At 40.6% G+C, this 15,061-nt stretch overlaps 1 protein-coding gene across 2 annotated transcripts in view; it reads left to right on the top strand.

Moving 5' to 3' along the window:
- The first annotated feature begins 2,413 nt into the window (after window positions 1-2,413).
- The window catches only part of tyro3 (TYRO3 protein tyrosine kinase), a 35,842-nt gene continuing 23,194 nt past the window's right edge, over window positions 2,414-15,061 (top strand). For both annotated transcript variants that reach the window (XM_047345180.1, XM_047345179.1), the window contains exons 1-8: window positions 2,414-2,677; window positions 5,669-5,852; window positions 11,054-11,154; window positions 11,254-11,424; window positions 12,281-12,367; window positions 12,526-12,641; window positions 12,757-12,937; window positions 13,474-13,616. In XM_047345180.1, the coding sequence (XP_047201136.1) occupies window positions 2,614-2,677; window positions 5,669-5,852; window positions 11,054-11,154; window positions 11,254-11,424; window positions 12,281-12,367; window positions 12,526-12,641; window positions 12,757-12,937; window positions 13,474-13,616 (1,047 nt within the window). In that variant the 5' untranslated portion in view covers window positions 2,414-2,613. The remainder of the gene's footprint in view (window positions 2,678-5,668; window positions 5,853-11,053; window positions 11,155-11,253; window positions 11,425-12,280; window positions 12,368-12,525; window positions 12,642-12,756; window positions 12,938-13,473; window positions 13,617-15,061) is intronic.

The following is a 15,061-nucleotide window of genomic DNA, read 5'->3' as shown; positions in this document are numbered from 1 at the left end:
TCAGACCAAACTGGGTCATCCAGAGGACAATGATCTAAACACAGCAGCTGATCTCCAACAGCATGGCTAAAATAGATCTGAATCAAGTTGTTGTTATGGCCCAGTCAAAGTAAAGTCCTCAACCTATTGAAAAGCTGAGATGGGACATTAAGAAAGCTGAGCAGAAATGGCTATCTGCAAACCTCAATGAAATGAAGCAACATTATAAAGAAGAGTAGACCAAAGAGTGATAGTCATACAGAAAAAAGCAGCTGAACGTGCTTCTAAAAGCTGATGGACTGTGGGGTGGACTTAGTTTTTCCTCCCTTTTCCTGCACTCCTTCCCATTAAATTACAGCAAATCTAAATTATTTTCCATAGCTGCCTCTTGCCATACCTACAAAATTGAAAACCTTCCTAGTTGAGAACAAAAGAGAGGTTAAAGATCAGATGATGGGCAACAACTCATCTTAAAAGGAGACTCCTTATTAGCATCTTGAAGGTTTCTGGACTTACAGTTATGTCTTGGAAGAGGCATTCCTTCTGCATGTGTTTGAAACAGAACGGTGGAAGAGGATCAGTAACAGGAAGTTATCACAGTCAATGACAGCTGCTGCTGCACAGGAAATTATTCAAACGAAATTGTTAAGTTAATAAATCCAGCGATGACCAATCAGTGTTCTCACTGCTGTTGCACGTTTGTATTCTAATACTTCATTGGCCATAATTGATAAACACGTTTTTTGATAGATTTTTGCTGAATAACATTAGATTAAATATCTAAAGACTATATTAGCAGCAATGACGAACATGGCCTGGCAGGACTGAAGATTCCAGACATAAAGTTACATTATTCCAAAAAAGATGGGAATATTCAGCATGGTGAGGTTGTGTCAGAATGCGCCTACATGCTCTAGAACCTTTTACAGGAGAATTTCATTGGACCCTCAACAAACGTCTGAATGAACCTGTCTATCAGCTCAGTGTTTCTATTCTCATTGTATAACATTTTTAACAAGGTGACTGACAGCATATGTCTGCTCTATATCAGCCATTAAACGTTCTGGGTAAAAGACTGTTTGTATGTAAACAATCCTCTTCATCATGATGTTAACATTCTGAAATCATGAGACCAAGACATCACCGTTGATCCACTTGGATGCTGTGGGGTTTCAAACAAGAGGTTCTCCAAGGGAGGTTACAGCAGAGAGACTGGAAGAGTCACAGAGTAGTGGCCACATCCCATCCTGCTGAACAGTGTCCTCCAGAACCAGATGGTCAATATCATCTTATCAAGACCAATCAAAACCTCGATCAGCATATTCTCTATGTTAGATGACCTGCAGGGTACCAGACCAGAGGTGTCATTGTCTTGAATGGGCCAGGGAGCATTTACACTAGACAAGGAACCAGTGGATCTCAGTGTTGTTCTCTGATGCAAGTAGATTCACACTGAACAGAAAGGATGGCCGCCAACGTGGTTGGAGACATAAACGAATTAATCAATAAATTGATCAATCAAGTGGTGCAACACAAAGTGCTTTACAGAGGTTAAAAACATAAAGACAGACACGCAACCACTAGAGACACGCAATAAAATGATCAAAACAAAGAGGTAAAAATTATATTGGTAGTAAAAATTATGAAGAATTAAAAGTGAGAGAAATCAATTAAAGGATGAAGGACTGTGGTGGAAACAATCATGAAGATTAGCGAGGAAACACGAGATATATGGATGTATATTTATGAGGTGAAAAATAACCTAAAAAAAAAAAAACTGTACTGTGCAAAAGTTTTAGGCAGGTGTGAAAAAATGCTATAAACAAAGAATGCTTTCAGAAATATAAATGATTGTTTGTTTTTTATCAATTTACAAATTGCTAAGTGATCGAACCCAAACATACAGTCAAAGTCATTAAGAACTATCTTCAGCGTAAAGAAGACTTACTGGAAGTGATGGTGTGGCCCCACAGAGCCCTGATCTCAACATCATGGAGTGTGTCTGGGATTACATGAAGAGACAGAAGGATGTGAGGAAGTCTACATCCACAGAAGATCTGTGGTTAGTTCTCCAAGATGTTTGGAACAACCTACCAGCCGTGCTCCTTCAGAAACTGTGTACAAGTGGACCTAGAAGAACTGATGCTGTTTTGAAGGCAAAGGGTGGTCACACCAAATATTGATTTGATTTACATTTCTCTTTTGTTCATTCACTGCATTTTGTTGATTGATGAAAATACATGATTAGCACTTCCATTTAAAAGCATTCTTTGTTTACAGCATTTCTTCACATCTGCCTAAAACCTTTGCACAGTACTGTATATATATTTAAAGTATTAAAAACTATTAATGTTGTTAGTGTGTGTGTGTGTGTGTGTGTGTGTGTGTTGTGAAGTAACTTTTCAGGACTTGATCAGAAGGAGGAGCTCTACCACCAGCTTGGTTTCCCCCGGGTCTCCTCTGTGTTCCGCGGCTCCTGAAGGGTTTCCTCCCCTCCCCCGGTTATTCCGTAGGTTTTCCGCCGTTCACACGCTGAAAAAATGGGCCTTTATTAACGAAGAGACAGAGCAGAGCTAAGTGACGTCTGGATATAAGTGGCAGATGAAGAATCCCACGAAGTGAGACAATGACAAGATGAAGCTGCTGCTGTGGATTGTTGTTGTTTCTCTGAGGACTCTGACTGGGAGCTGTGGGAGCGGTGAGTGTTAATGAGTTGGTTTGCTGGGAGAGCTAATGTTTCATTCTATCAGCCTCATTCCTCCTCTCCGTGGACATGTTGAGGAGGACTCCAAACATTCAGTCTCACTTGTTCAATAAGTGAGGAAGAAAAGTTCTGTTCTGTCATTAAAGACCGCGAGAAACGCTGGAAACCTCGAGGTCTGTTGGGTTCTTATGCAGCTGGGTGGGCTTACCTGTAGAAACAAAGCTGGACCACATCCTTCAGCACAACTTACTACACTGCTGCTCCAACAGGAACATCAACCATCTGCTGAGGAATCCCACCAGACAGCAGATCTGAGCTCTGGAAAGCTCCATCTCTCTAAATCAGATTATAATTGAAAAACTTATTCATTTGAGATTCATAACACACAGAGGGATCTATGGCAGCTGTTCATTTCTGTTCACACAGATGATTACAGCTCATTAAAACTCAAAATACAGTTTCTCTGAAATTAGAATAATCGTCTAAATGAACAGAAATAAATGCTAGATGTATACAATATTGTAGGTCAATGAATCTATAGAGGATGTTGTAATTTATTGAGATGCATCTGTACAACAAAGTGAGCTCAACGTTCCCTGTCTTTACCTTTCAGATTGAATGTTATGTAAATTAGACATCATATTATTGATTATTACTTCTAATTTATGTAAAGCATTTTTTTTTTACCAGGGAGGAATAATTGTACAACAAACAGCTGCAGTGACTGTTTTATACTGTTAGAACTGTGTGGAACAGTTTGAATTTAATAGGAAATTTCTCTATTCTACACTGGCTCAAATATATATGTAGATTCATGGAAATATTTCAGTAAGTGGTGCAAAGGTTTTTCTCTTTTAATTTACTGTGGCTAAAAGATTGATAGGCAGTAATGATGAGTAAATGCAGCTGTTTTTCTTTGCCAGCATACAAGACCTTGGGTTGAGATGTACTTGGAACAACAGGAACAAGTAGGGAACTCTGTGTTAGAAAAATATTGGTAGATTTACACATATCTACCAAAAGTCTTTCAAAGCCATTTTAAAATAACTACAGACAACTGTCCATAAGTACAAGTTATACAGTTTTACATCAACATGGACCGAGAGGGTGCCTAGCAACAAAGCTGCTCCTATGGACAAGCCAGATGCCTTCAGGAGACAAAGATGTAGCTCTTTGGCTACAGTGACAACAGGTATGTTAGGAGGTTCTTTGAGGCTCTCAAGGCTAAGAACACTGAACCAACTATCTAGCATGGTGGTGGTAGCATCATGCTCAGAGGCTGTTTTACTGCCAGTGGTTCTAGTGGAGGAAAGATTACTTTCAAATGCTTTTATTTATTGAGCCATTAGATGGTTGTAACTGGGACAGAGTTGGGTGTTCCAGATGGTGGAGCTGAACAATGACCATAGGAGTGGTTTCAATCCAATTTAAATAAACTCTAGCAACTCAAGGAGACTGGTCAAATGTCCAGCAAAACAATGCCACAAGCATGTTATTTGTGGAAAACTCGGAAAGGGACATTAAACAAAATATTAGTTGGGGTGCATGTATATTTGAGCCTAATTTAGAGGCAATCTGTAATAAACTCAACCTTATAGAGGTTCTTAAACACTAATGTTCATGAGTTTTCATAAAAAATATTTTAGGAAATGTATTTGTAGGTTGAGCACCAGTCGGCGGTTGTGCCCATGAAAACTTGATAAATCCTCTCTGCCAGCACCAAACAGTTTTGAGTGGAGGCAATGTGATGGTGTGGGGCAGCATCTCCCTCACTGGAAAAGCAAGGCTCATTGTTACTGGAGGCAATCTCAATACAGAGAGACATCGAGATGAGATTCTGCAACCAATCCCATATCTCCACTTGTTGGGACCAAACTCTATCCTCCAGGATGTCCATGCTTCACACAGTGGAGTTTAATAGGGATCATCTGCAGAACACGGGAGTGGAAAGGAATGGCCTGCATGCAGTCCTACCTTCAACCTCAGCGATCTCCTGTAGGATCTGCTTGGATCTGCTGTTCATGCCAAAGGGACCAACACTACTATACTGGCTGATTTGCCATAAATGCTGATTGAGAAATGGGATATGATCCCACACCAAGCCTGTGACCAGCCCCTGTTAGAGAAATGAATAAATAAAGTAGCAGCACAAGCTGCTTGGCTTTGGCAGAGAGGATTTGGGAAGTTTTTAATGGACACAACCCACAGACTCAACCCTGCTGCTCCACACACAGGCCTCTTCCTGACAAATACAGTACAGACAAATAAACAGATTTTCCAATGGTATAAAATGTATTGCCGTGAACCATTGTTAAAACACAGAAGAAATATAACCAAACACAAATTAACATACTTTTTCTGCTGAGAATAGTTGATGCCATTTGGCCATTTTGAAAATTATTGATTGGTTTTTTAGTCTGGCAGAGATCATCTTTGTGTTCCATGATCTACATGTGTTCTTTATGACTCCTGATCAACTGAAAGAGCCACACATAAAATGGGGGATTAAGGTCATGCCACCAATATTACGTTCCTGGTCCCTTTCAGGAGGTAGTCACCAACTCTTTACCACTGTGAACTGTTATGGGGTATAACAGGATTAAATTACGAGTGTGATGCAGAGATCTAATACAGAGCAAGGACAGCTGCAGAAGCAGCAGGAGCCTCTTTAAAGAAAGAACCTTTTAGCTGCTACATATGATAGTTCAGCTTAATTCAGTTTATGTAATGTACAAATTCACAACATAAGTCACCTTATGGACTTGAGATGTGTATATTTTCTGCATTTATACATCATATTGCAAAAACATCTGTTTAAGAAGTGGAAATTAATGAAAGTCCCCTGAGGTTGCAACCTAAACAGGTGTATGTTCATATCACTCCTGTTAAAAAGAGCAAAAGGAATGAGTTCTTCATTTAAAAAAAAAAATGGATTATGTAAATATAGTGTTGCAGTTATTTAGAAAGTATTTTCCTCTCCTGCAGGCGTGCTGTTCACCAAGCACCCATCCAATCAAACTGTGTCTCAGGGGAACGAAGTGAGGCTGGGCTGTGCTGTGGAAGGGGTGACAGAACCGGACATCACGTGGATGAAGGACGGAGAGAAGCTGTACAGCACTGATCAAGTGTTCCTCACGCTGGGAGAGCAGCACTGGGAGACATCCCACAGGTTCAGCAACACTCACACTTGAAATAATTAAGATTTGCATAGATGATTAAGATTACAGTATTAATACCTTTAAACCTTCTGACATTTTGCCACATTACAGCTATATGTGTTGTTGTATGATTGGGTTAGTCTCTGCAACATGTAACATTTAGCATTTTGGCCCAAAGGGTACATTTTGGAGTGGCAGTCTTCCTGTGGCTTTCTTTTCACAATAGCTGTCTTCTTGCTACTTTTTCATGAAGAACAAATTTGAGGAGTGTACAACTAGTATTGACCCGTCAGACGTTTGTTCCACATGGATCTCTGCATCTCCTCCAGAGTTACCATGAGCATCTTGGCTGTTTCTCTGATTAATGCTAATTAAATGTTGGAATATTGTTTAACCCAGCTTTAAACTTCTATAAAGCTTCAGACAGAACTTATTTTGGCTTTCTGTCACCATTGGCTTTCTTCTTTCCACTCTTCGATAAAAGTCAGCTTTTTTGAAGTGCATGACCAATAGTTGTCCTCTAAACAGTCTCCTACCTGAGCTGTGGATCTCTGCCGCTCCTCCAGAGATACCATAGGCCTTTTGGTTGCTTCAGACGTCTCCACAGCTTTTCTCCCTGACCTGTCTGCTGTTCCTTGGTCTTCATGATGCAGTTTGTTCTCTGATGTTTTCTAACAAACTTCTGAGGCCAGAAACAAAACCGCTGCGGTTAGACTCATAACATTACTCACTGCTGTTTACTGATTAAGTTCCTGCACCCTCTCACTTCCATTTCCCAATTAAGCACTGCCTATCACAGAAAACAAACACAATGAAATTTGTGGTTTTAATGTGACAAAATGTGAACTTTTGCACAGCACTGTATCAACAGGTCTGAGGTTTTAGTTTGAAAACAGTATACTTGTCTGAATGTGGGTGTGATCAGTACCACAGGGTATCTGATGTTGAACAGACAACATCATCACTGACATTTACCAACACATAATGCATCGTTAAAAGTGCTCAGTTTTCCTTTATTTTCATTCTCTGGATGAAGAAACAAATAAAATGAGTAGATTAGGAGTAATTTTCTCAGCAGTGCTATGAGCTCAGCTTCTGAGTGAGTCGGTCTAAATGTCGTTGGTGTTTTCTGCTCTATTGATGGCTAAACAATGGATCAGCTGTAAATAGAGGCTGGAGTGTTCTTTGTTTTGAACACTAATCATTCTACTTCTCCCACGCCTCCCTATAAACTTTGTCCTACTCGCTCTTCCCAAGGACAGATTAAAATTTAACCGCTAAGGCCCTGATTACACATAAAGTGTTGTTACTCTTTTTGCCAAACAAGTGGAGTGTTTCAGGATTAAAAACATGTCTTCATTAATGCTTATGTGGGGTTTGAGGTCAGGAAAACTACTGCTCTGTGCTTTTTGCGAAGCCAGTAAACCACACAGAGCTAGCTAAGCTGCAGAGACCATTCTTAATTCAAGAGGAGTCAATGTTATTCACTAAATATTCAACTCCTTCTTCATGTTGTACTGGAGGCATGTTGTGAAAAAAACAGTCTGTGTATCTTTGTCTTTTTGTTGCACATTAGTTAAAACGATGATATTTTGCTTGAGGAAAGAGGAGTAAGGAGAAAAACAGTGAGTGGTGGCTAGCAGCAAGCGGTTCTTAATAGAAATGCACTGATTTGGGCTTTACTGGCTTTCTGTTAGGGCTGACATATTAATTCTGATTTTCTCTTTATGGTCTATAACACATACAAACATTTGTTCAAATTCTGTTTTACTTCAAAAATGTAAGAAACGTTGACAAAAATATTTTCCTACTGGCATGTCTCTCTGCACTGATAGATTCAGTAAGAGATAAGCAGATTTCCCCAATTATCCTTAGAAGCAGATAGATTCCATAAATGATCTCTTGTACAAGATGGGTCACAATAAAAATTAGTCGATCATCTGCATAAAGAGTGACATGATGTTTTGTATCTCAATTGTTTATCGGGCAGACTGCATCAGATTTTCTTACAAACTGATTTAATGGTTTGACAGTTCGACAGGTCATAGATTAGTGTACTTTTTTAAGATCAGATCCTAGAAATAAGAACTGTTTACTTCCTCTGAAAAGCCCTCTCTCTGTCTGCAGGTTGCTTGATTGACACAATCTTTTTGAATCTAACATAAAGAATAATGCTTTTTTTTAAGATTTCTTTTTTATTTCTGCATCAAAGCATGTGTTTAAAGAGACAAAGAAAGGGAGCCTTTATGGTAGATGCATTTATTGAACAGGAAAGAAGAATTTAATTATTTGTCCTGCAGATCGCTGGTTGGAGCCCATCAAAAGAAAGTTGACAGATTTGCTCACTGGCTCAATGATTGCTGCTTTACTAGTTTTTCATATAGTCAGAATTTAGAAATTTAACCTCATTCTGCAGTTGCACCTTGACGGTCATGTTTAGCCATTTAAAAGCTGTTTCAGCTTGAATCCCAGGGCTATGACCCCGAAGAAGGCCACAAGCTGTAACCCGCTGGTCTGCTAATATAGTTTGTTCCAAGTACTTCAAGTGTTGCTAAAGTTTTCATGCTACCAGTTTGTTGACCTTCTTTATGCACCTTGGAAGTTGGTGAAGTTGTGCCAAAAACCTTTGTATCTCAACGGTTGGTCCATCAACAAATTGTACCTTATAGATTAAGAAAAGGTTGTCATCAAAGTTTAATGTATATGTAAAATTAAACAGACAAGTACTTTTGACAATATAGTATATATTGGCGTATAGAAAAACATATGCTTACTGGGAAACAAAGGCACTTTTGTGAAATATCAAGTGCTGTTTAAGTATGTGTGTTGCTTTTGATGTTCCACCCTTTGTATAGTGGATGTGTATTGGGATGCATGGTATAGAGTTCAGTGTTGAAGCCACTCCAAGTATTCAGCAGGCAGAGGTGAGTGGACCTTCATCAGTGAAGATGGAGTGCCTCCGTAGCGTATCATGAGATTATCATGAGTTATTCTTGGCTCATTACTACAACATTTTAGAAGCACTTACATTATTTTGTTAGCAGTGGCACATAAGTGTTGGTATATATGGAGTCTCAGAATTCTGACTCTAATGCTGCAGAATTTCTTACATAACGAGATCAGATTGTGTATGTTTCAATTCTAAATCCACAGACAGGCGATGGAGGATCTTCTTGACTAAAAGCTGTGTGTCCAGCTATGCCAGTGAAATGAAAGGCAGATTTTTTTTAATACTGTGAATGGATATCTGGCAGAGTAGAGAACAAAATGACAGCTTGTTGGTATGTTGGGAAGAGTCACAGTGAGACTTTTATAAGTAAAGAAATGAAATGAATACAGACATATTTTAATTTTGGGTGTGGTATTTATTTCTCATTTAATGTGCTGAGCTCTTATCTCAGAGCTCTGTGTCCGACTGAAAGCAGATTTATGTCAAGACAGCATGCTGGGCAGTACGCTGTGCCCCACTGGGCCACTCGGCTCAGAGCTTTGTGGCCCTCTGTCAGTAGCCATCACATACAGGAGAATAGTTTGTTAAGCAGTACGCTGTTCCAGCTCTTCCAATGAGCAATGGGTCGAATGGAATAACCCCAGTGGTGTAAACATTTAGGACGAAACAGTTGTGTGAACAACTAAGAAGATCCAACTTTCTTTAGTTTTTATTTGGGGTGAGGGAATTCGGTTACTTCCTGCAATAGATCCTACTACACATAAAATACTGTGCATAGTCTTTGCAAAGTATTCCACTTTAATAAATAGAAAGTATCCTTTTCATTTTTGAAAAACAGATCTTAGGGTAACTAAGCATGTGCTTAAACACTATAGCATGAAAGAGAAAATGTTCTTGCTAATCCAAAGGGCAGTTTCATTGTTGCAGTGTTTGCTAATTAATCCGTGTTTTTTTCCACAGATTACACAGTCAAGTTTCAGAGTTTTACATTTCAGGGTACAGTAAAAAGGATTTGATCTTTACCTGGTTCAATACAATTATTTTCATCTCAAGTAACATGTAATTAAACGTCAAACAATATTCAATTGTTTGAATTGTTTGAATTGTTCAAATATTTAACAAAGATGAAGCCAAAATTGAAAGGTTTGAAATCCACCCTTACTGCCTCCATAAGATTTAAATGTGCTTGATCACCTGATCATCATTAAGGTGAGCGCTTACATAAAAGTAGGTGTTCTTTGAAGAGTTGAACAGATAACTTCAGTAAGAGGTAAGATGATTTGCCCTAATTATCCTTAGAAGCAGATGGAGTCCATAATTGATCAATCTCTTGTACATGGGGTTACAATGAAAATCAGTCAATCATCTGCACAAAGAGTGATATGATGCTTTTTGCCTCTTGTTGATGGAGCAGACTCCATCAGATTATCTTACAAACTGATTTAATGGTTCCAGCAAAAGCTAACAGGCTTAAAGGACAGCCCTGCCTAGAAAATCTTCCCCCTGGAAACTGAGATGATAATTAATTTGTGATGGATGTAGAATAGCAGCATCCAAAGTTATCAAATCGAAAGTAGTCAAGGACCAGGAAAGTAAAATCTTTGTAAATAAAAAATGTCTAAATACATTATTTAAATGAACTGAACAAAGAGGAGTGAATTTGCTCTGGAGCATACAAGTGTAATAACACAATGCCAAGTAGGAAATACATCTGCAGTAACCTTACGAAGTGTTTGTCAGTGCTCATAAATCAGGGCATTTCCAACCTTTCTGAAGTCTATAATTCTACAGAGAAAAACATTTCTACCAATATTCCCAGGAATGGACATCCCAGTAAATTCACTCCAAGGACACAGGGTAAGAGATTACAGTAAAACCCAAGTACTCTCAAGTGTCACATGTGGCAGTTATCATGTTAAAGATTAAAATGAATGGCAGAAGATTTAGAATAAGCCTATCTTGTTTAAAAGTGTTAAAGGAAAAATCAGTATTGATGACAGTATTATTGAGGTCTGCAACAGTTGCATCTGAAACTCAAGACCTGTGGAACTATGTCCTTCACTTCATCATGTGGCTTTAGTTTCAGAATAGCACTGCACCAGTCTCCCAAGCACAACAGATTGTGGTTGTTTGCTCCTTTACACATCCATTGATAGAGGTGATGTTGGCTGATTGTCATTTCTGCTAGACTTGTTGCAGCTTCTCAGAGCTGGTGATGCTAAAGTATATCCATGGTTCTAATGTTCCACGTTGTGGTTGCAGTGTGAAGTCAGTCCAGCAGCAGGATGCTGGCCAGTACTGGTGTGAGGTGGAATTCCACGGTCTGACCTTCTCCTCTGAACGAGCCTGGATAACAGTTGAAGGTAAGACCCTGAACACAGTGCAGTGTCTCTGCAGTGACTCCTGCTTAGTCTACTGGTCATGGTCCTCCTCTGTGCCTCCTCCTCTGCTCACTCCTGCAGGTGTCCCTCACTTCATCCAAGAGCCTCAGGATGTGGCGACATTTCCCAACGCTCCCTTTAACCTATCCTGTGCTGCTGTTGGCCCTCCTGAGCCTGTGGACATGCTGTGGTGGCTTGGAGGAGTCAAGGAGGGAGGACCCCAGCCATCCCCCTCTGTCTTCCATGTCCCAGGTCAGAACGTCTGCTTGGTTTAGGAGGGGCTCTGATCAGATAAGACTAAAATGTAAAATTTTTTGGTCCACATGCAAAGCACTGTGTGGTGAAAATCTAATACTGCACATTATCCTGACACACTGCCCCCACAGTGGTGGGTGGCATTATGCTGTGGGGCTGCTTTTCATAAGCGGGGACAGAGAAGCTGGTCAGAGTTAATGAAAAATGGATACAGCTAAATACAGAACAATCCTGGAAGAAAAACTGTTGGAGGCTGCAGAAGACTTAAGACTGTGGTGGAAGTTCACCTTCCACTTAAAGTCCAGGCCTAAAATAAACAGAGAATCTGAATGTCCAGAGATGCTTTCTACCCATTCTCACTGAGACTGATCTACTAAAGAAGAATTTCTGTCTATAGATGTGCAAAGCTGGTAGAGACATCTTGATCTCGTCTAACCAGAGCACATGGTTCCAGTTAAAGTCCCAGTAGAGTTAAGCAAACTCCACATGTTTGTGTTTGTGAAGGTAGGACAGAAAGATCTTTAATCTGGTATCACTCCATAACAACCAGTCAGCATATAGATGGAGTCTAATGGTTGCTATGGAGACTTTGTGAATCCAACTTGCAGACTCTCTGCTGCAGTTCTCTTAACAGTGAGCTTTGGAGATGTTTTCCCTCCCTTACATCCTGCTCATTCTGTGTGGTGCCAAGATAAATATAGCTCCTAACCCGGCATAGTAGTGAATACAAATTCATGCCACACCTTTCAGATTTTTATTTTATAAAAATAAAATGTGAAACATGTATAGGATTTTCCTTCAACTTCAGCTGCTGTTAATCTCCTGGAATCTCATTCCATGGGTATATGTGCAGGTGTGAACAGCAGCATCAAGTTTTATTGTGAAGCAAAGAATGCCAGAGGACTCTCTGTGTCCAGAACCGGAACAGTCCACATTAAAGGTGAGTCCACCTGTTGGATTCGGACTTCTATAAACTCATATAGCTTCCAGGATCATGGGTATGCTCAGCTATGGCTAAGGAAGGCCTGTATGGGAGGGGACGTGATGATCCGCCCGTCTGAGTGACTGTCTGTCTGTCTGTCTGTCTATCTGTCTTAGTGTTGCCAGCAGCTCCGGTTGGCCTGCAGATTCTCAGGATAACGGACATGAATGTTACATTGTCATGGAGTCCAGGATTTATGGGTCACTCGGAGATCTCCATCTGTGTGATTCAGGTAAAACACACACACACACACACACACACACACACACACACACACACACACACACACACACAAAGATAGACACTGCACATCAGCTGTTCTATAACTATTCCTCCCTCTTCTGAAGGTGATGAGGATCTCAGGACGCAAGTGGAACCTACCTCAGCAGGAGGTGCAGGTTCCTCCTCATATCCACACACTAACAGGCCTGAGGAGTTATTCCAATTACAGCACGAGGGTCTCCTGCGTGAATGAGGTGGGACCCTCCCCCTTCTCCCCATGGCTCCACTTCATCACTCCTGAGTCAGGTGAAAAAGCTGATGATGGATATGTGGAACCAGGCTGCTTTAATTAGGAGTTACATTTTCCTCTGAATGAAAGAACCGAACTGGATCCTTCAGACTGGTGGAACCAACATTAGCTGTATTATTAAACTGGTTGTTGGATAGACTCAGGTGTTGAGCTTGTTATCCTGTGCTTTAGTGCCTGTGCAGAGTTTCATCAGTAAACAGTGGAGCTGCTGGTCCCCTGCTTACAGCTGAACCCTTGTAATGTGTGTGTGTGTGTGTGTGTGTGTGTGTGTGTGTGTGTGTGTGGACGTACAAACTGGTCCAGATGGATCTGCTCCAGTGGATTCCAGTCCTCTCTGTACAATGAGCTTTTGTTTGTGGCCTCAATCCATTTATAAGAACTGGGAGAAGTGGTTTTAGCGCCACCTGTAGGACTGTGTAAAGCAACTGAGATAGAAATGATATTAAAGAAGAATTAGATCTGTTTCTGCAGGGGCCCCCCAACCAACCTCCCCAACCCAGGTACTAATACTAATGTGTGATCCTACCTGCAGTGCCCTCTGTGGCCCCCAACAACCTGAGTTTTGAGCTCTCAGAGCTGCAGCTGTCTCTGCAGTGGGCCAAGCTGAAGGAGGATGAGCTACAAGGGAAACTGTTGGCCTACAAGCTGCAGTGGACTCATGGAGGAGAACCACAGGTGAAAGCTTTAATATCGTAATGTACACACACACACACACACACACACACACACGCACAGTCCATGACTTCACAATCTCATGGTTTGTTGGACCACATTACTCTTTGATTACAGCACATACTTCATTTTGACATTTATTCAACATTTAATATAATAAAATCATACGTTTTCTGTATAGGATGAGAGAGCAGGACTGGAGACACACAAGACATGGTTTTCAATGATTCCTGATTTACTTTTTTTTTTAAATATAATTTGCAGATACTGATTTTAGCTGCTTCCAATTTCTCTTTAGGAGGTATAATACAATAGTATTTAGGAACAGCACTGAAATATATATTTTCTAGCCTTCCTGCTCTGAGAAGTTATTCTTTATTGCATGATCACATTACAGTTAGGAGCAGAGGCAACGTCACACAAAGCATGTGAAAGAGCACCGGCTGTTAAACAGGAGGATGTTTATGTTAGCAATTAGCATGGCTAGCATTAATAAAACACATCTTTGTGTTTAACTCCTGTAGAACGTAGATCCCTACTTTAACAACTCTGAGATGTTACCATCTCCAAATCCAGCATGTTCCATAAGAGACACAAACTTAAAGTTCAAAATTGTAAAAACAGAGCAGTTTGGCTGTAATATGTTCAGCCTTCCTGTTATCAGATTTGCTTTTCTCTCTCTCACAGCCTGAATAAACCACAGACATGTCTCTGAAATATGTTTCCGTTTAAATAATGTCTCTTCTTCTGTTTAATGTTTATAAGGATGACTTAGCAAAGGTGTTGCATGATTGTGGAACAAGACGTATAGGTGGTGGTATCATATTTACTGACTTGATGTGTGCAAATGTAGCTTTAAGAAGAGCACAAACCTAAACGTACTTATCCATTCACAGGTGTGCACACTTCACTTTTCTGATCAACTTGGTTCAAATCCAACCAGCTTGTTTTGTTCACCAAAATAATTCTTATCCGTTCAATAAGATAGTTTTCAGATTGTTTACATTTTTGCTCTGAATTCTAAAGAAAAGAACTGCCAAACCTCCAACACCTGTACCAAGATCGAAAACAGCCAGTGCCTCCTAGCAGAGACAACTTTAAGGCCAGGTTGAACAAATCTTCTGCAGAGATCCTCTAATCTTGGGTAGTAGGACATTCAGAACCACATGTCAGGGTACCCAGTCCGGTTTTCTGAGAGGAAACACAACAAGGGCCACGGCTACGATTAAGGTACTCGTACTCGTACTTGTCGTCTTCCGCTTATCCGGGACCGGGTCGCGGGGGCAGCAGACTCAACAGAGACGCCCAGACGTCCCTCTCTCCAGACACCTCCTCCAGTTCCTCCAGGGGGAGCCCGAGGCGTTCCCAGGCCAGCCAAGAGACATAGTCCCTCCAGCGTGTCCTGGGCCGTCCCCTGGGCCTCCTCCCAGTGGGACGTGCCTGGAACA

The sequence above is a fragment of the Girardinichthys multiradiatus genome, chromosome 19 (assembly GCF_021462225.1).
Source record: "Girardinichthys multiradiatus isolate DD_20200921_A chromosome 19, DD_fGirMul_XY1, whole genome shotgun sequence".
In the NCBI taxonomy this organism is placed as follows: domain Eukaryota; kingdom Metazoa; phylum Chordata; class Actinopteri; order Cyprinodontiformes; family Goodeidae; genus Girardinichthys; species Girardinichthys multiradiatus.
The sequence above is the reverse complement of the archived record's forward strand: the minus strand, read 5'-3'. Positions and strand labels throughout refer to the sequence as shown.